Genomic DNA, 21,412 nt, shown 5'->3' with positions numbered 1-21,412 from the left:
TTTAGAACCATATATACAAAAACTTGAAAGATGTCAAGACACAAACAAAAACAGACATTTTTGGATAAATAGCAGCAGTGGTGGATCCACTGAACCCAAGCTAAACCGACATGCACTTTTGGGCACTATGCTCTTCCGGCCCGCGAACATCCCTTCGATTCTAACTCGGGCCTGTGGCCAATAAAGTTTGGGTATATATATAATTGTGATAAATTTGATTTTAGTTCAGGACTAGATTAGAACCTAGACTTAGAGAGTGACTTCCTTTCTTAATCTTGATACAATGTCTATTTGTAATTCTTGGTGGTATTCACATTTTTTCAATCTACTTATAGCATTTTGCTTAAGTGCATTGACACCGGTGATTGCTGGTAAGTCTATTTTTTTGCAAATTGAGTTTTGAATTATTTTGATGTTTTATTATATTATCATGGATGAGACAGAGAATGCCTGATTTTAGTTTCTGTTTCATATGCAAAAACATCCTGTCATGTTGTGCAGTTATCCCAATCTTATAATTAGTTTTGATTCATATTTTTGCAACCTTGCTAACTTGTCACATTAGAGCTGTTCCTAAAATATTGACTGCCGTTTCTGCATTTAAGATTATTTTCAAGATATCGCCATTAGAAAAATCCCCTTGAATACAATTTATTTTAGTGCAATTACAAGTAATCGATTGGACATGCTTTACATTCTAAGTTTATATACCGTATATATATATTTATATATACAGGCGCGCAGCCAGGATTTTTGAAAAGGAGGGTTTTCATAATTCGAAATTCCCATTGCCGTCTGTAACAGTTCCGGTGATTACGGGCTTGTTGAAAGAGCCGCCTTTTCAGCGTATAATGATTTTTCTTTCGCGTAAAATATACAATCCATGACAACTACGAGATTCTAAATTGTCCATATATATTAAATTAATTGTGTTTAACGTAACTAGCTTCTTACGTCAAAATGAAAACTTCCCATTTTTCAGTTTTCTAATTTATTAATTAAAGACAATATTTTTTTCGTGTGTAAATCTCTCTCGTTTAATTAAACTTGCGCCTGCTCGCAAAGAACCCGTAAAATCTGTAAACATCAAACATGGTAATCTCAATCGGCATATTTAGGACAAGAAGACGGCAAAGTACACCTCACGCCGCAGACTCATTATTGATAGATAGAAAGACGCACGTTTAATCGAGTGTCTTTGGCAAAACATATTGAGTTTGAGTAGGGCCAAATCTGGGTAGATGATGCCATATAACGATAATAATCATAGGAAATGAATTCGTCTTCAGATGTTATCACCTATTAACCAAGTACGAAATCGCTATTACGGGAACTTGGTTTTACAAGTCTTGCTCGCACTGAATAAAAGTTCATAAAAATGATATATTTAAAATTTTTAACATCTAAATCCAGCATTGTGGAAAATTCCCACTATTCGAATAAGTATGAAAATAGGATAGGATTCGGTATTCTGGATTCGATTTAACTATTCTAGAATATTACGGTAAATTATTGTACATTGCCCATCCCTATTTAATTGTCTTCAATTTAACCTGTGGTTGCGTCGGCGAAGCAATAGCCATTCCAAAACACCACGGCATTCCGCGGACATGTGTGATAAACTGCCAGTGTCCGATTATAAATTGTTTTCTGGATCCGTTTTTTTGCGAAATCGACAAATTTGAGATGTACTTGTAACACTGACTCCTCTCAACCGCAATGCTGCCACTCCGATTATTTTTAAAGATAAAACATTCCGAAAAATCCATAAATCTGCTGTAAAATTTCACGGAGTAATTTTTATTTCAGTACAACATGGTATTGAAATAGCTTTAGATTAATCATCACAAACCGGAAAAAAGTCGCGTTCTCAACCTTGACTAATGTTCACACGAACATTTTCGATGGCAGTTTTAAAGTAAAGGATAAAAAGGTTAATCCCGCCCACAATTAACCTTGTTTCTATTTTAGCTATGATATATTTCTAAACGCTGACCAACCATAATGTGTGCAAGCGAAATTTTGCGATTTTCAATGCCTAGAAAAGCGTTTTTAGACTGTCACAGGCCTCAACAAAACTTCTATTGTTTACGGTTTTATTTTCAGTATTTTATATTCCCGCTTTTCAAACAAAAATTTAGGTTGCGGACGTACTGCTTAATTTTTCTTTCGACCCCGAAAACCCCTCCTAGATGCGACACTGTATATATACGGGATAAAAAAAGTATGGCGCCGAAATAACTCAAACGAATGGATGAGAAGCTACATCGAGTGCACAATCGACTGGTTAATAGCTACATTGATTATTTTATTAATAGTTTTTGAATCTTTCAACTTTGCATAATGTTTACTCAAATTTTTTTGCCATTTACAATGTCTAAAATAGCGTTTCTTATCTGTTGCTGTGCTAGAGCAAAATTTATGATGTTGTTGCTTTATTCATATTACCGTATTTTCCGGCTAATAAGTCAACCCTATTGTTATTGTTAGTTCTATTGTTAGCAGTCTATTGAAGATTTTTTTTTATATAGCCCTCCAATAAGACAGGGAAGAATGATTGCTTCTCTGTTGGTCAGGTACTAATTTGCTCTCATAATTTTATATGATTAGAACCAGACCATGTTTGTTTCAGGTAGAATCATACTCACAGAACTAACTATTGGCAAAGTTTCAAAATGCTTGAACATCCACAAAACCCATTAGGGATGGAGAGGCCAGAAAACATGGAAAAGTTGTATGACGCACTGATACAATCAAACCTACGTTGGTTGGGGCTGAGCGTGCATTTCCAGCTCTTGAATTTTTTGCCAACAAAATCAGAAAGCCAGATTACTTTGGTGTGCAGTATTTAGTGCCCAAATGCTTCATCATTCTCATTGCATAAATATTTAAGTGAGCGACTATCATCCAAAAATATTAAACCATTTTATCCGTCCATTTCCGTGTCCAATGATAAGATGACCGCTAATATTCTTGTGACGTTTTTGATGAATTACGCAATGAATTGACAGCACATTTGAGGTTGCTTCTTTAAAGACAGTAATGAAGCCACCCTGTTGGCCAATCCTAGCAGGGGCGAAAACAATTGCAAACACCATGATATTATCCAGCGCCAAGTTTTGAATTACTGTTTCTCCATGAGGTCTGAATTCAGCAAGGGAGACGTTGCCAGCTCATGAATCGAAAATCGATATTACAAAAAAACGAACATTTGTTAACTGCCAACTTGTCGCTAGCGCCCCTCAATTGTCCAATTCGGAGTCAGCGCCCCACAGTTTTCGTAAACTCCATCAGGGGGAGCGTTTTTCCCACTTTGGGGACCCCTGGTTTAAGCCAATAAAAAAAATTTCTTGCCTATTGTATCTTATATCATTCTGAACTACATATTTAAACTAATTGGTAAATAAACATCTTTTTGTGGGGAATTTTTATAAGAAAGTCATATTTATATTTGTATAACTTTGTTCTGGTTATATCTATAATCTAATTTATTCTTATTCTAAGATATCATCAAGGTGCAGGATGATGAGAGCATATTTGCAACAAATTATACTGTGAAAATGGACAGCATTGGTATTGGTGCAACACCCACCAGGCCTAGGTACTGGTCGATCAATAATGTAAGTATTTTTTACAATGATCACCCACTGTATGTGTTTTTCAGTATGTTCTATGCCAGTGGTTCTCAAACTTTTTAAGCTTTTCAGAATTTGTCAAGTCTTGCGTCCCACCTCAAAAATAACTAGCTTAAAATAAGCTACAAATAACAGATAGTAATGGTCTGGGAGAATCAGGGCCGAACCTCGTTTTGAAGCATATATTTTTTTAATGTTTATATATAATCGCGATGACATAAATATTGCTACCCAGGAGGGTGTGGAGCTTATAATGTTAAGCATATTTTTTAATTGGATTTTCATTTGCAAACATAAGCAAAAAGTCAACGAAAGTATGTTTTATTTAAAAAACACATTGAAATACAATGTGTAATGCAATGATGCAACGTAAATATCTAGAATAAAGAAAAGTAAATTTCCAAAATAGGTCGGGCAAGATCAAATCAACAAATATTTCTATTTTTAATTACTGTAGCTTCCCTCAAAAGAATTTTCTACGCCCTCCTTGTGGGCCGTGCCCCTATGTTTGAGGTCCACATTTGACTTTATACGTACATGGCTTTTGAGAGTTTGCTAAACTCCAACTTAGCCTTGTCAGCTAAAATCATTTGGAAGGTTTGTTGTCTTGTTGGATTCAAGAACTATTATCTAATTATTTTTTGTTTTCATATTATTTTAACCATTTTTAGGAAAATCAATCGCAAAATATTTATTCACAGGCAACTTAAAATTTCAAACCATTACTTATACAACTCTAATTATGTGTCTTAGTGTAAAAAATGTAATTGTGAGCTGACTAATTCAGTGGTTGAGTAACTATCTGGGTGTCAACCCAAATATTTTTCAGGAAATTGAATTAATCACTTTAATAATATTGAAGTGATTTGTACATACTGGTTTGCTTAATGTTGAAAGAAGGGTATCTTGAGTAGTTCCTACATTGTAAATAACAGAGCTAATTGTTTTTGTTTCCCCTTCTCTGCTGGGGATTCCTGGTTGGAATGACATGATCCGATGTGGTAGAATGATTAAAATATGTAATGGTATAAATATTCTGTTTCAAGTCAGTCGCTCGAGGTACTGTTTGTAAGGAATATCTACAATGCAACTAATTCTGTTCCCATGGGATGGGAGGTTTCTTTCTCTTTTGTGTTGTTTCATTGTCAATAACATAATCACAATTGACTAGTTTCCGCTCTTGTTCCCTTGCAACTATAATTCATTGTAGATAAGAATGATAGTAAGATATCATAAGATTTAAGATATGCTTTTGTAACCCAATTTTGCATTACATAACCATATTTGCTGGAATTCTAACCTATGTGGTGCAGACATGGGAGATAAAGCTTTTGCATTAACAGCAAAATTCTTGTATATTCCGCTTCTCTCGCACAAGCGTTCCGCGACGTTGGATTCGACCTAGCCTTTGATGATTTTACCCGAATCCTGGTGTTCCATGTCAAATTGTTGTTTCACTTTTTTCGGATTCAGAATTATCCAGAGATTACCGTATTTACTCGAGATTACGCCTATATCGAGAATAGGCCGACTCCCTAAAAACAGCCTTAAAACAACGATTTTATAAAAAATCGCACATAAGCCGGTCCTACGAATCGTGACACGCCGGTCGCCTCAAGAAAAACGTAGGAAGAGAACAAAATTACTGTAACCCAATTACCCAAACATTTCTCACGTTTATCGTTTCTGCATGTTAGCGCGGGCCGTAGGTGGATTATTACCCGTAACTCTTACTTGTTAATTTATGTTAATAAAGTCTATATTGCTTTTCAATGCATCGTGATTGTGTCGACCTGTCGGGAGATTAAAATAGAGTTCCTGAATCAGCATAAAACAATTTCCTTTGATCGCCACAACGACAATTAATTTCGTTCCTTGTCCGTTTCAAGGAAAGAACTAACGCTGTATTAACACATTCTTATAAATCGTTACGAATCTGAACACGCCAGACGGCTCAAGAAAGGCGCAGAAAGAAAACAAAATTGCTGTAACACAAATATTTCTAACGTTTATCATTTCTGTTTGTTAGCGACGGCCGTAGATTCTTACTCGTAACTCTTACTTGTAAATTCATGTTAATAAAGTCTATATTGCTTTTCATGCGTCGTAATGACAATGAGTATTTAAATAAATTTTATATTGCATGAAAGCTTGTTATTGAGACTAATTATACTGTAAATATCGGTACTCTAATATACGATGTTTCAGTAAAATTGTAGCTTTGACTGCGTCGCTATACGTCAACCTGACGTTTTTATCGACGTAATGTTTCGTCTCGTCACACACGACTTTGCGTAAGTTACGCAAATGCAACTGGGCGTATCGATACCCGCAATCACTTAACGGCAAGATGTTATTATTTAAATGTGCACGGAAAACAATTAATTAACCCGATGTCACTCATTCAAAGTTCGCCCTAGACTTTGAAATTGACTCCAGCCCCGATAAACACATACAAAATATGAACCAGATTGTGATTTTATTAAAAAAAAATGCGAAAAAATTAAGAACATGCAAAAGAAGAAAATGTATAAGAATAAGAAAATATTATGTGGATAAAAGACTGCTACACACTCTAAACCCGATATTGCACTTTGTTATGCCAATCATACCAATGATTATTGGTTTCATTCCCCATGCATAAGTATTCATCGCAGTATCTGCATTTGAACGTCGTCTTGCATTGTTTGGGCAACTCTTTGTCTTTAGCGGCAGGATTGGCCTTTCTTGCAATTTTGTAAATTTTGCGGCATGCGACGCATCTGTTATTAGTGCTGGCATTTTTCGGTTTATACACATACACTGATGGACGAATAAAACATTTTCCACAGAAATTTTATATGACGATATAAACTTCCCCTCACTTCACCATTACTGCATGCGTTACTCGACGTCAGTGCTTCAATCATATCGGGTTAATATCATATCGAAACTCGGCAACCGATGCCTCGCTGAGAACGTCGTCGTGAAAGTTATCTTGCGCATTCTGCCATGCAATACATTTCGAACGTACGCATCAACATCTTCATGACTTTAGTCACGTGATCGGCTTTTGCGTAGCTGCGTAATCAGTGTGCCATGGCCGCTTATCGAAGTTGTTCACCCGACACAATGATACACAATTGAATATTGAAATATAAAATTGGTTATACGGCAGCCACGATATTAACTCGAATATCAACAAAAAGCTTATGAGGAACTCTTTATGAACATCAATTATTGGCAGTATATTTTGTACCAAAGTAACAAAATTTGGAGCCATAACTCACTTACATGCAGAAAAATCACTGTTAGATTAGAGTCAATTTTATTGTTTTTGACAAAATGTATTTCAGAAGGGAAAATACATTCTGAATGCACGATAAAATTTTCTTTCGATTGAAATGTCACACAACGTGCTACCTAAATTTGATAAAAAGTTGTAAGCGTGTCAAATAGCCAGTATTTAGACTTATTCTATTGTTCGACCAATACGGCGCCGCGAACCTTCAGAGTGAGCGAGTAACTTCGCTCAGAGACGTCAGAGTTCAAAGAGTTAAGAAAGTCCCTGAGTCAGCATAAAACAATATCCTTTGGTCGTCCACAACGCGGTTAATTTCGATAAGAGTCCTTATCACCGCCCCTCAACGGATAACATATCGTGAAGGTAAATTGCCTCTATGGCGATAGTGCACCAAATAATAAAGTTTTCACCACGTAACACCTGGCCGTAAATCGACACTGTTGCTGTTATGTAAAAGAAACACAAGCGAAAACAAACAATCACAGCCTGTACAAGCGTCACGTGTTAAACAACCAATCACAGACTGTACAAGCCATCAGCTGTATGATAAGACAATCCACTTTCACAAGCGTGTGTGTGTGTGTGCGTGCACGCTTTTTATCGTGAGAACTTGGTATGGTTTGAAGCTTTTTTGGTGCAATCTGAGTTATGCAAGAATAAGACGGTCCCTTAGTTTGGCAACTTTTTTTTTTTGAGTTTTAAACTTGGCCTATTCGCGAGCATATACGGTAAATTCAAATTCGATTAAATGATTTTTAGATATATCTATACCAGACTGTGAATCTTTATTTGTGTGTCGCGAAGAGATTTTATCTTTGAATTTCTCTTAAGTGATTCTGATAGACCAGTGTTTCCCAACCTTTTTCCACCTATATAAATTTTGCGCGCCGAAGACGGCAACCCTTTATGACGTCATAATCACATATTTTAGTCCTTATGACGTCATAATCACATATTTCATCTATGGCATGCAAAGTGTAATAACAAATTCTTTTGAACTAGGCAGCATCAGTCACAAAAAAACATTAGGAAAAACTACAAATGTTAATTTATTTTCTGTGCTGACAGCGTTTTTTTTTATCTGCTGGACGCGTTATTTTTAATCACAGCGCATCGAAAGCTAGGCATGAGCTCAACAAGTCAGTTTCGTTTCTTGACTTGAACATCACCGGGGATGATAATCCTTGCTCACCGCGTAGAATAGGAAATTAACAGTTAGGGGGAAGGGTGAGAAGTCAGCGTCGAGTATGAGGAGACTAGCCTATTTTAAAGGAACAATCTTTGTGTTTAGCCTTGCTGTCCACAGATCAGCTTAAAGAACTAGGTAAATATTTTGAGCTCAAGTTATAACCAAATTTACCATTGTAATAAATCGGCTTAAGCACGATAACCACTCCGATGGGAGCAACCTAGTCCTAAGGGTGGATCTGTCGCGAACCACGAGTTGGGAATCATTGCAATAGACAGTTGAAAGTTAGCATATCGACCTAACAGATTTGCTTTTTAATTTAAAACTTGTAGTAAACTAAAAATTATTAGGTATCATAAGCACTCGTGACCCCAAGGTATAATTACCGGTAGGGCTGTCCAAGCGAATCAAATATTTGAAATCGAATCGCAAATTATTCGAATCGTTTTTCGGTAATTTTCGAATCGTTAAGATTAAGCACATAAAGCGGAAACCACCTTTGCAGGACATTTTTCATCGGGCAAGCGGCGGCGCTTCCAGCTTAGACCACTCTCGCTCCCAGCTTATTGGTTTCCCGATATTTCTCTCGCCTTCATTTTGTGATAAACATGTCATTCCTATTTCCTAATGCCCGCCCAGCGGCACGTGATCAGCCATTTCATGCATGGTCATCATAACTTAAAAGTTATATTCGGTAATGACGTTTTTGAATTGTGCAATTTTTACTCTTAACACTCAACTGTTTTCGAGAACCAAATTTTGGAGTTCTTCATTTTTTTTTACCAGTTCATACAAGCGTGCAATCTCCTTTCATAAATCTGAAAACATTGTATTGCAAAATACCAGCAGTAAGTAAGATGTAACTGCGCATACGTTACCACAACATCTAAGGGCAGGCGTTTATTGCATGATAGAGACAGATTTAGGATTGTGCAATAATATTCGGTTCGAAAATATTCGATTCGAATCAAAATATTATTCGATTTCGGACAACCCACAAATTTACCGGTATTAAATTTGAAAATTTATTAATAACACTGAAACTAATCACATATTTAATCAGGGTGAAGAATGCGATTGCTTTCCTTCAACGAGCTTTTGAAATTGTGGCTTAATAATGCTTAAGCTCAAGCTTCTTCCGATGAAACTTTTAGACAAATAACGCATTTCGTTTGGCCCTTTATTTCGTTAAAACCAACCAAAAAAAATTGAACAGATGATATTTTTCTTTTATGTTTATCACTCATTTGTAAAACTTAACAAAGAAATAGTACAGTAATCATCAATATAGCGGTATCCTGGAAAATGTAGTTTTGCAGTAAAGGCAACATTTGGAGTGCATCACAGTAAAAACGCAACAACGGTTTACTTTGAAATTTAAATTACACAATAGCCTTATTATGAAAGATATCACTCTAATTTAAAATATCCAAATTTGCTATGCAACGCTGGTCAGCTCAGTGTTGTGTATTTGCGTCATAGCTCATTATTCGCTATTTGATTGAGGTTTTAAATCTAACCTAAACTAGCAGAATAGTCTAACTTGATTCTTCGCTGCCTATTTTAACATCAATTCCAGCGTATATCTCAAACATCCACAACAACATGGCTTCGATCAATAATACCACCAAACCAAAGCCTAAGCAACGCATGAGTAGAAGTCTTCCCGATCCAGGCCTTTCACCAATTGGATCTGTATTGCAACAACAGAAGGGACACTCTAACTTCCAGATAAACCTACAGGAGGCAATACAAATAAACATCATGAACCAGTTACCATCCCTAATTGCCAAATGCTTAACAGAAAACTTCAGCTCTGCAAACTTTTCATCAGAATACCTACCAATGAGTCCAGGTCTAAAAGAATGCATGGAGGAACAGAAATTAAACAAGACCTTGCTTCTATCAGAGAATCACAAAGCTTCCAATCTGAGAAATATGACGAAGTTATTGCAAAGCAAAAAGTTACAGATGAGAAACTTACTCTTTATAGCAAAAAAATACGAGATCTCGAAGAGTTAGTTTACGATCTTGAAGATGAGTTATTTTATGTCACAGAAAAAATAGAAGAACATGAACGTCGATCTAGGATGGATAACCTAGAATTTCATGGCATTCCATCAACCGAAAATGAAGATACTGATGAACTAGTAACACAAATCGGAAAAATTATCCATGTAGACATAAAGCCTTCAGACATCTCCGTAACACACCGCTGTCCAACAAGGAATACCAACATCCATAAACCAATTGTAGCGAAATTCACAAACCGCAAAATTCGAGCCAAGATACTCAAAAATCGAAATTGATCAAAACCTCTAGCAATACAACATCTATAAGAGACTTGTCAAAGGTGTTCGTGGTTGAAAACCTAACCGAAAGAAATAAAAACTTATTTTACCAAGCGAAGGTCCTCAAGAAGCGATGTGGTTACGCCTTCCTGTGGCCATCAAATGGCAAGATATTGATTAAAAAGAACAAAGACACGAACACTCTGTCCATAACTGATGAAGACGATCTGGATAAAATAAGATAAGTCCAATGATTTTTCCACTGCTATACTTAAGTATATTATTAATTCCCCTTATGACCTATTTAAGAACCTTCAGTATCTTTTATAAAATTTCAAGCTATAACATTCCCCCTATCGCACTAGCCTATTTGATCACAATCTATTACCTGTTCTTTAAAATTGTATCCATTATCATCACCTATCTATGACCTAAACAGTGATCCCAACCCAAACTGGGAATCTATCAACTTTCACCCTGAAATTTCTTCTACCCCAAGTCAATATCTTGAAATATCTGATATCAACAGGGTAACGTCAAGTTTTCTACCTTCAGAGTTCATCATTTTGCACCTTAATATTAGATCATTACCTAAATATTCTGATAATTTAGTTGAATTGATTTCCAATTTTTGTACTCCACCTCAAATCATCGCCTTAAGCGAGACCAGGATCATAAGTGACAGTGTTGCGAATGTTAATATCCCTGGGTACACCTTCATACATGCTCCACCCCCAACTCGAGCAGACGGTGTTGGTTTTTATATTGATAGCAATTTAAATTATCATGCATGCTCTGAACTCGGCTTAGGATTTCCTAACTGCGAAGACATTTGGATTGAATTAAAGAACTTCCAACCAACCTCAAAAATTCAAAATCTTGTTGTTGGTGTAATATATAGGCATCCCAAGAATAATATTCCAGCGTTCACCACAGCAATGTCCTGTCTATTTGAGAAGCTGACAATGGCTAAAAAGCAATTTATAATATTAGGTGATTTCAATATAAATCTTCTTGATTCTCTTAACAATCTCACTACCAAGTATTTAGACATGCTCATGACTAATTTTATATGCCCGCTCATTACCAAACCAACCAGAGTTACCTCGACCTCTCACACCCTTATAGACCATATTTACACCAATACCGTAAATTTCTGCACTTCATCATTTATTTTGCTCAGTGATCTCACTGACCACTTTCCCGTAATGTGCACAATATCAGCAACTACTGGCAATATAAAGACAAACACTCGCATGAAACGTGACATGACTAAATTTTGTGTTGACCTGTTCAGATTGGAGGTTGAGTCGATCTGTAACAATTATACTAGTATTAGCATACATGAGGAAAACTTCAATAGCTCATTCGATCTTTTTCTTAGTCACTTCAAATGGTTGATTAATAAACATGCTCCATTAAGACCATTTTCGCGTAGAGAAAATAAACTTTACTCTAAACCGTGGATTACTAAAGGAATTCGACAGTCCATCAAACATAAAAACAATATGTTTAGAAAAAAATCTTAAAGGGAACCTCATCCCAGCGTCTCCACTTCAAAAAATACAAGAACATTTTGACGCACTTGCAGAGAAAATCAAAACAAATGTATTACCATAATATCCTTGAAAACAACAGAGGGGATGTGAAGCACACTTGGAAAACTATCAATGACATTATTAGAGTTAGGTCCAAAAATGAATCCATCGTCTCTGAATTGGAGCTTGAAAATGGTGCCACAGTTTCCGACCCCGCCAGAATATCCGAGAATTCAATAAATTCTTTTCATCTGTAGGAAAGAAACTTGCTGACAATATTCCACATAGCAAGAAATCTTTCAAAGCTTTCTTGAGTGCTCCCTCACAGCACTCTTTTTTTCTGGAGCAAACGACACCTTCCGAGGTTCACCAAATAATATTGAACCTGAAAAAGGGCAAAGCAGTTGGACATGATGGTATTTCCCCGTTTTTCTTGAAAATAGTCGCAGATATTATTTTTCCAGAATTGAGTCACTTTTTTACTTTATCATTCAATTATGGTATTTTCCCCTCCTCATTAAAGATTGCCAGGGTTATACCAATCTTCAAAAGCGGCAACAAAAATAATCCCTCTAATTATTGGCCAATTTCTATTCTATCTTCAATTGGTCTTATTCTGGAAAAGTTAATATACAAGAGAATGCTAATTTTTTGTACCAAATTCAACTTGATCAATAAATGCCAATTCGGATTCCAACCCGACCACTCTACTAGCCATGCCATCCTAGACTTAACATCATATATTTATGACAAAATAGATAAATGTGAGTTTGTCTGCTGTGCTTTTCCTTGATCTAAAGAAAGCCTTTGACACGGTGGACCACAAAATTCTTATTCAAAAGTTGCAACACTATGGTTTCAGAGGTAATGTAAGCAAACTACTAGCTAATTACCTGAGTGATCGTTTTCAATTTGTTGAATTAGGTTCTCATAAGTCCCCAATGTTGCCCATTCAGTGCGGAATTGTCCAGGGTTCAATTATCGGGCCTTTGGATTTTTTACTCTCTGTAAATGACTTGTCGAACTGCTCTAATCTTCTAACCAAGCTCTTCGCCGATGATGCCTGCCTGCTTGCTAGTGGAAAAGACTTGACCACACTCCAACACACTGTAAACTCAGAAATAAATAAAATATATGAGTGGATGTTATGCAACAAACTTACTGTAAATGTCGAAAAATCTAAAGTCATGGTTTTTCAGCCGAAAATCGCTAACAACACATGCCAACATCCTAATCAAAATTAGGGGGGTTGCCTTGGAAGTCGTCCAATCCTATAAATATCTCAGGCTCCATATAGATAATAATTTAAAATGGAACACCCATACTATCGAATTACATAAGAAATTGTCGAGATCGGTTGGGATATTGGGAAAACTCAGACATTATGTCCAGGATGCCACCCTGCGAACTGTCTACTTTGCTCTTTTTCAATCCCACATACAATATGCCATAACTGCTTGGGTTTCAGCAGCGCAAACTAACATTCATAAATTGGAGATCTTACAGAATAAAGCTGTTAGAACCCTCTCTAGAGCATCTATTCGTACAAACCTAAACACCCTATACCATAAAACAAGGGTGTTAAAACTATCTGACATTCACACTCTAGAGATCTCCAAAGTTATGCACCAATTTCAAAACAACCACTTGCCCACAGCTTTCGACAATTATTTTGTTTCGCTTACCTCTGTGCATGAACACAACACTCGCTCTTCAACCAAGTCCAATTTTTTTGTACCTCGCTTTTCACTGAGCAAATCTCAAAATTCCCTGAAATACAAAGGTGTCATAATATGGAATAGTATTCCACAAAGTTTACGTGAAAGCACATATGTCTCTTTTAAAATAAAATATAAGAAGGTCATGCTTTCATCTTACCTGTCTCGGGTCACCACATCTGTTTGATGTGCTGACACCCTCCACCCCTTGTCATTGTCAACACTTGACTTCACCCACAGTCCACAGTAACTGAAATAGATAGAGACTCTGTAAATCTTGAACTTGTTATTTCCCCCACCGTATCAGTGCATAGCCATGTGCCACTCATACAATAACCAAACTATTCATCTTGCCAACATCAGGCTCAGACGGGTTATCTTGGATCCAAACCATACCGGTAGTCTATACCGGTGGGTCACTTCACCCACGATCCATAATTTTGGTCTCAGATTGTGTACAAATACTTAGCTATCCTTTATGTCTTTGTCAAGTGCCAGTATACTCACCAATTTCAAAATTTTAATGATATTGCAACTTACTAAATTGATGCCTTTTCCATATGCTGTTTGCTTGGGTACCGATACCGTAAAGTGTTTACTGCATTCATGTTTTCAATGATGGACTAAAATTTTCTAATATACTAGTTTCTTTTTGTACATATTTTGTCTAACTAGCAATACTATTTACTTCCACATTTATTTATTTTGTCGATTATTTTCAATCGCCAATTAACCCTTTCCATGCGATTTTTATTTTTTATTAAATAATCGTATTTGCTACGCCGATTTTATGCATTTGTACCCCCACAACTAATCGATCGACTAACCAAAGAACTAATGATCCTCTGCTGCCCACTGACGGCTCGTTGGAAAGCTTATTTAAAGAGCTTGCAATTGGCGATTAAAAAAAAAATTTTTTTTTCAAAAGTGGTGGTCTGAGTCACAAACCGGATAGAAAAAAGGCATTTTTTTTCTTGGGAGTTGAAACTTCAAACCTTGATAAAAAATAGAAATATTCGCTAAATCCTTTACTGTTACCGCTTCGTGGTTGGCAAACAATAGCATAATATTGCTGTAGCAATTTTGTGATCCAACTCAAAATACTTTGGTAGATGGAAGGGATAATATGTCTTCTATTACCACCCAAAAAACACCGAAATTTGCATGAATTTCGAAAACACTCCCTCGTTCCGCCGCTAATAAAATTCCTGTCGTAAACGAAAGCGAGATTTACCGTCGCTTATGTTAATCTCGAAGAAGACTTCTTATCAATAAACTAAAACCCGGAAAAACTAGACCAACAGTTTGCGACCGATTGCTAAATAAAACAGTGGAGTACATCAACGTACCCGCCACAATCTTGCGACTTTTGTTGTGGGTATGTGTACGTGCCCACCGCACGGAAAGGGTTAAATTTTATTATTTTTTACCTGTTAACGTCAGGTTGGGTCCTTAGGCTCTTCCTTCTTCACACGACGTCTCCGGCACCAAAGCACCTTACCACTATACTTCCACTTGTTTACACACTCTCGTATCCATAACTGCAACAAACAAAACTATTTTATAATAATATAAATATGCCAAGTTATCGGCTTCCCCTCGCAGGATAAATATGAATTCAAGCTCAACTCAGGCAGTGTCTGTATTCCGCAGTATAAGATTTCGCTGACGTTGCCATGGTTACTCACAAGACGGTGCTCGGAGTCGTTATCCGTTTCTCCTTGGATCGGGTGTCTTTTGGGTATGCAGGTTGCCTCGACTTACTTTAACGTAAACCTGTTCTAATATTTATTGTTTGTTTGATTTATATATTACTGTTATTTATCTATTATTGTTAGACTTGTTATGGGTGTCGCTGCTCGATCACCAGTCTTGGTGTCTCGCGCCTCCCTTCACCCTAAAGTACCATATTTCCTATTTCTTGTATTGTGTATTCACATTGTGTGCTTTAGAATGGTGAAAAAATAAATTACTGATTACTGATTACTCTGTAACAACTGTACACAACTGTAATATTCTGTCTACTAGTGATTTTTCAATTCCCAAGACATCACACACACAGTAGAATAATAACAGAAGAAGACAACCCTCTGCGATCCCAGAAATATTTAAGATTAGTTAATTGAGATATTTGGACATCTCAATAGTCTGAACAGCAATAGGCAAGGCAGAAATGAAAATGTTCTCATAGCCAGTGATAACACACTATTTCGAATACATTCAAAATTATTATTTTCGAATATTAAATTTTGAATACATTCGAAAATAAAATCAAGTAATAAAAGCTTATCTATAGTGTATGAAGAAATTTACATACAATAAACAATGAAATAACTGTTATCTAAAACCTGGCTATTTATTTACCAGACATTTTATGTCCGCAGATTTTCGTGGTATTTTAGAGTGGTAACGGTAAGGTATTGCTTTTCATATTTTAGTAGATACGAATCAAAAATTATTCATATTCAGGCACTTTTCCACACATTTTAAGTCCGCTGATCGCCATTTTATTTTAGAGTAATAATACTTATTATTTTATGAATACGAAAATACGAATCCAAAATTATTTATGATTGGGCAGTTTACCACACGTTTTACTCCACAGATCACCGTTGTATTTTGTGAATACGCATATAAGAATCAAAAATTAATGGCAATCACGCAGTTCGACCACACAATTTATGTCCACAGATTGCCGTGATATTGTGCCGAATATAATTAATTTTGGATTCGTATTTTCAGTCGGAAAAATAATTAAATAGCCTACTTTAAATAATAAAATAATACTTTATTCCGCTTTTTGGCAAATAATTTGGATAATGGTTGCCATTGGTTGGTATTTAAAAGTATGGACTTTTTTCTAGGATGCGGGACGTGTTATTTAGGCCGAAAACGCCTTTACGTTTGTGTTATTTTCTCTAAAACGCAAATTTTCCACAAATTTGTTCCACGATAACATCACAATTATTTTATTTTTGTACTCGCACAGAATTGTTCATCGGCGGCAAGTTTCTAAAGAAAACGCAAATTTCTTGATTGAAAAGCGGCAATTTAAAATACTGAAAATAAAACCGTAAACAAAATAGTTTTTATTGAAGCCGGCATTAGTTTAAAATACGGCAGTGAAAATTTGGTGTGCCTCTGGCACACAGTATGTTTGGTCCGCTTTCAGGTAAATATTTAGGTTGCTTCTTTATTATCATCTACTTCCATAGTGCATGCTCTGCACTATATTATACTGTATGGCCATATGTCATACAATGGTAATTCAATTTTGCTCATAGCCTAATCGTATAGTGTTAGCACTTAGCAGTATCTTTCAACAGTTCTACACTCATGATCCTTGATATTGGTCTCTCATCAAATACAATTTAATAACTATCTCCTATATATTTTTGTAAAAAGCTATCATATTTACCACTTTATTATTATTGTGCTTTGTTGCGTTTTCGAAATTTATATATATATAGCACTGTTGATACTCAGTGCTGCAGTGGTTATTTCATCCATCTGTTCATACACATATCGTGTTCATTCTATTTCTCAACGATTCCAAGCGGTATGCTTACTAATTGACAACGCTATTTATTGTTACCCCCATCTACTTTGTTGAGTTAGCCTGTTTTTCACAGATTAGAATAATGTTTATCTGTAATGTATTAATGACGATTCGACTTACCCCAGCACTTGCAATCTTCTTGCACCCCAGCACTTGCAATCTTATTCGAACTCTTGGCAAACATTCATAACTATGATTACGTCGTGTTATCGGCATAATATCCCTACCGGGATATATTTAAAATCTGTTTAAATAACTATCAATACCAGAACGCTGCGATATCAGTTTGGTATCCTGTCATCGCACTGTACTGCATTCCTGCTGCCGTTCCCATAGTTACTCGCACATATGTGCTTGGAGTCGTTTTTGGTTTTGCTTTTCTGTGTTTCGAGCGTCTCTTGGATTCAGGTCGTCTCGATTTTTCACTTCTTTATATTCTTTTATTCATTGTTTGACTTTTTTCATTGTTTTATGAATCATTTATTAGACTTTAGCTCAGGTGTCGCCGCTCGATAACCAATTTTGGTTTTCGCGACTCCTTTCACCTCGAATTATCCGTTTTTGCTTCCTTTTACATTCTGTATGCATTTAGTGTATTTCATGTGTGGTGAAAAAATAAACTACTGATTACTTTTAGAAACATATCGTCACTAATTGAGAGCGGGATTTTTCTGATTACCCATTACTTTATTTAAATTGCCGTCGAAAATTTTCGTGTTAACATTATACAAGGTTTGAAACGCGACTTTTTTCCCGGGTTGTGAGAATGTATATAATTAATCTAAAGTATATTCAATCTTTTTTTATTGTGCTGAAATAAATTTTACTCTGAGTATCTTGAAAATTATCGGAGTGACGGCATTATGATTGAGCGGAGTAAGTGTTACACATCTCAAATTTGCCGAATTCGCAAAATACGGACCAAAACAATATATAATCGGGCAGTTTACCACACATTTTTATTTTTATGTCTGCGGATGCCATGATATATTAGAGTGGTGAGGATTTTATTTTTTCGACGCCACATGTTAAATTGAAAACAATTAAATTAATAAAGCAAGACATTTTAAATATGCTCATATAAGTCACGAATTCATCACTTTGCACAACAGAAAAATATATATTGTTGTTATTACTTCGATTTTAATCGGTAAGTATGTTGATAGGTATTTGTCTGTTTGTCTGTCTATCTGTTGGATGCACGCGATATCTTACTAAAGCGAGGTTGAATCTGCTCCAAATTTTGCATGTGCATTCATCATAGCTCGAATCAGAAGCCTATTGATTTTCGATGAATTATGTCGAATAATTAGCGAGTTATTAATTAATTAGTGATAGGACACACTGTGTCACTATGGAGTAAGAGTGCTGTTTTGGGGGTTCCCCTAACCTTAGATCGATAAGTCTTGGTCTCCGACCGATATTCTTGTATTATTCGCTGTAAAAGTTTTTAACAGTTGGATTAATCGTGGCGATGAATAAGGATTTTTAATTTACTGCCAAACTATATGTATATTCATTGTATGAAATGAAGTTGTACTCTACTGTATTTAATATCAGTTTTTGAGATTTTTCTAACGACGACAACGAGTTGGCAAGATTGCAAAAGTACGAATTAAAATTAAATACATCAGGCAGTTTATCTCGTACTTTTAGACCATAGATCGCCGTGGACCGAATAGTAATGTTTTTATTTTGACGTATGAAGAAGCAACCGCGAGTTACGTTGGACTCATAAAATTAACGAGCGCGGAATCGCGGTGGCTGGAACGAGCGCGGAATCGCGGTGGCTGTTACAGGCGGCAATGGGAATTTTTGATTTTGAAAATCGTGGCTGCGCGCCTGGCAGTGGTGGTCATCTATCCTCCAAACTTTTGCTAATTTCAGACATAACAATATGCTAGACATAATAACAATATGGTTCACATAAATTAATATACAAAGATACTGGTAGGTAGTAGAATACTCTAGGCATACTGGATATTCGATCGTTGTTGCTTGCTTCAGTTGCCTGTATTGCCAATGAATTTTATTACTTTCAGAAAATATACACAATTATCTGAATAAAAGTAGTATTTTTGTCAATAGGCTTGACTATCATCTTAATAATATCATGGTACCATTGATAGAAAGCGTCAGACAACTCCTTGGCTATTTTTTCATATGGTCATTTGTACTGAGTGTACAATTTTAATAAACTGACGGTGTCACAAGTTGCTATTATTTTTATTGATAGCTATAAACTACCAATTACTTTGTGTACATATACTGTTGGTTTGTGGCTTCGTTCTGAAATTTCTATTGAAGCTCATTTCCCATTTTACTGGGTTTTATTAAACTAAAACAAAAATGTGTTATTTTCAATTTTAGAATGTATTCGGAATTCCAGATTCGAAAACATTGTTTTAGGAAGTATTCGGAATAGTTTTGTATTCGGAAATGGCCATCCCTGCCCAAAACTACACCAACACCAACAGAAGCTTATAAGATTTGTTTCAGCAGTTTCTTATAGATACAAAAATTGAATAAAGATCTGTGACCCAACCCACTCTTTTCTGTTCCGCAATAAAAATATAATTTTTGACCCATTCATTGAAAAAGGTTCGCCATCGAAAACGTGCAAAGCTGTCACAACAATATGCGACGCACGCTTACACAGAATATAAACAATCAAAGTGCCGATTCTATTTCATCGTCATTACAATACGTAGCAAAAGACCTGCTTACAGCAACTGATAAATTAGTTGCCTTCAAGATAGAATTTGCAATATGGAAAAATGGATTAAAGGTAGATGATTTCATCGGTTCGCAAAACCTGCTTCACCGAGAGGATTCTCCTTATTGATGAGCATTTGACATGTTTAGAAAAAAAATTCAAGAAGCATTGGAGAATTTGATTGGTTTTGCAATCTTTTCTTATATTCATCGGTCACAAATCTCTTCAGTTTTCATTTATGTGAAGAGGAGGAATTGGCAAGTCTTTCCAGTGATCGTGAACTCAAACTGAAGAATGCACAACTGCCATTAGATGCCTTCTGGATCTCTGTCATGCAAGTGTATCCAACTTTAAGCAAAAAACGCCATCAATGTCTCACTACAATTCTCAACCTCCTACCAATATGAACTAGGCTTTTTTTACCAAAACAATATTGAGAATGGACAATGTGTAAGACCTAAAAACATGGAAGAGGAGTTAAGTGTTTGTCTCTCTCACATTTGTCCACAAATCGCAGCAGCAGTAGTAAAGAAGCACCAGGCACAGTAGTCCCACTGACACTCACCATCATTATATACCTGTTATTAAATACAGGGTATGTGCTATTTACAACATGAATAAAATTCCTCTTATTTGATCTTCTTTCTTTTTTATTATTTTATAGCAGGGGTTCCCAAAACGCGGTTCACTGGCCTAATCCGGCCCGCGTTACGAATTGAACTGGCCCGCCATGCTTAAGTGAATTAGTGAAACAGATTTTGTTTCTACCTTTTTGCAATCTAGATACCGCCAATTGTTATGTCATCATCACAGTCTAAGCTCGTGTTAATCATAGCAATTCGATTATAACCGTATCTTAATTATATGTACTGATATTAAAATTGCTTAGGGCAGTAATTTAGTATTCAGACATTTAAGGAAGGTTAAAGATGTCAAATAATGAACATAAACTAGACCAGGGGCGTCATTTGCCAAACTTCTTTATCGTTTAACGTGTTAGTAAAGCACCCACTTTCTCGTAAAAGGCAAAAATGGTAGGTCTATTCTCAAAGTATTGTTAATATTCGAGAGAAATTATTCGAGAGAACTTTTTGCGCGTCAAAACAGGTGTCTCGTACAGTGCCTTCTTCTCTCATTTTACCGAGAATCGGTATTCACCATAGTTCTTTATGCGCCGGAGTGCTCGCAAACTAACGAGGGGAAAATTTTGCTCGTTAACAGTAGTTCGGCCTGTTCTTAGCATGAATTCAAGTTTAAATGTATGTGTGTTTATTTGTAACAGTATCTACATAATAATTAAATGGTATAACTAAGACGGGATACATGTTCAATACCTTACTGGCCTAAGACAAGTATGTGCGACATGCACTGCAACAAATGCTGTGGTGTTTGAATACTTGGGTATCAAAAATCCCTAAATGCCTAATTTGGTGAGAGTGACTGTAGTCTAGTAGCTGTGGACCCATAGGCGTAGCCTCGGGGG

At 36.0% G+C, this 21,412-nt stretch overlaps 1 protein-coding gene and 1 long non-coding RNA gene across 9 annotated transcripts in view; one reads left to right on the top strand and one right to left on the bottom strand.

Annotated features, from left to right (window-relative positions):
• The first annotated feature begins 220 nt into the window (after positions 1-220).
• LOC120325876 (uncharacterized) overlaps positions 221-21,412 on the top strand; it is an 85,893-nt gene continuing 64,701 nt past the window's right edge. For all 8 annotated transcript variants that reach the window (XM_078112136.1, XM_078112135.1, XM_078112133.1 and 5 more), the window contains exons 1-2: positions 221-371; positions 3,505-3,620. In XM_078112136.1, the coding sequence (XP_077968262.1) occupies positions 284-371; positions 3,505-3,620 (204 nt within the window). In that variant the 5' untranslated portion in view covers positions 221-283. The remainder of the gene's footprint in view (positions 372-3,504; positions 3,621-21,412) is intronic.
• LOC120341586 (uncharacterized) lies at positions 12,759-13,888 on the bottom strand. Its single transcript, XR_013475246.1, has 3 exons — positions 13,815-13,888; positions 13,622-13,706; positions 12,759-13,043 (listed from the first exon to the last, which is right to left on the bottom strand). It is a non-coding gene; the product is annotated as an uncharacterized LOC120341586 (long non-coding RNA).

The sequence above is a fragment of the Styela clava genome, chromosome 4, assembly GCF_964204865.1.
Source record: "Styela clava chromosome 4, kaStyClav1.hap1.2, whole genome shotgun sequence".
NCBI lineage: Eukaryota > Metazoa > Chordata > Ascidiacea > Stolidobranchia > Styelidae > Styela > Styela clava.
Note: the sequence above shows the minus strand (reverse complement) of the source record. Positions and strands in the feature narration are given on the sequence as shown.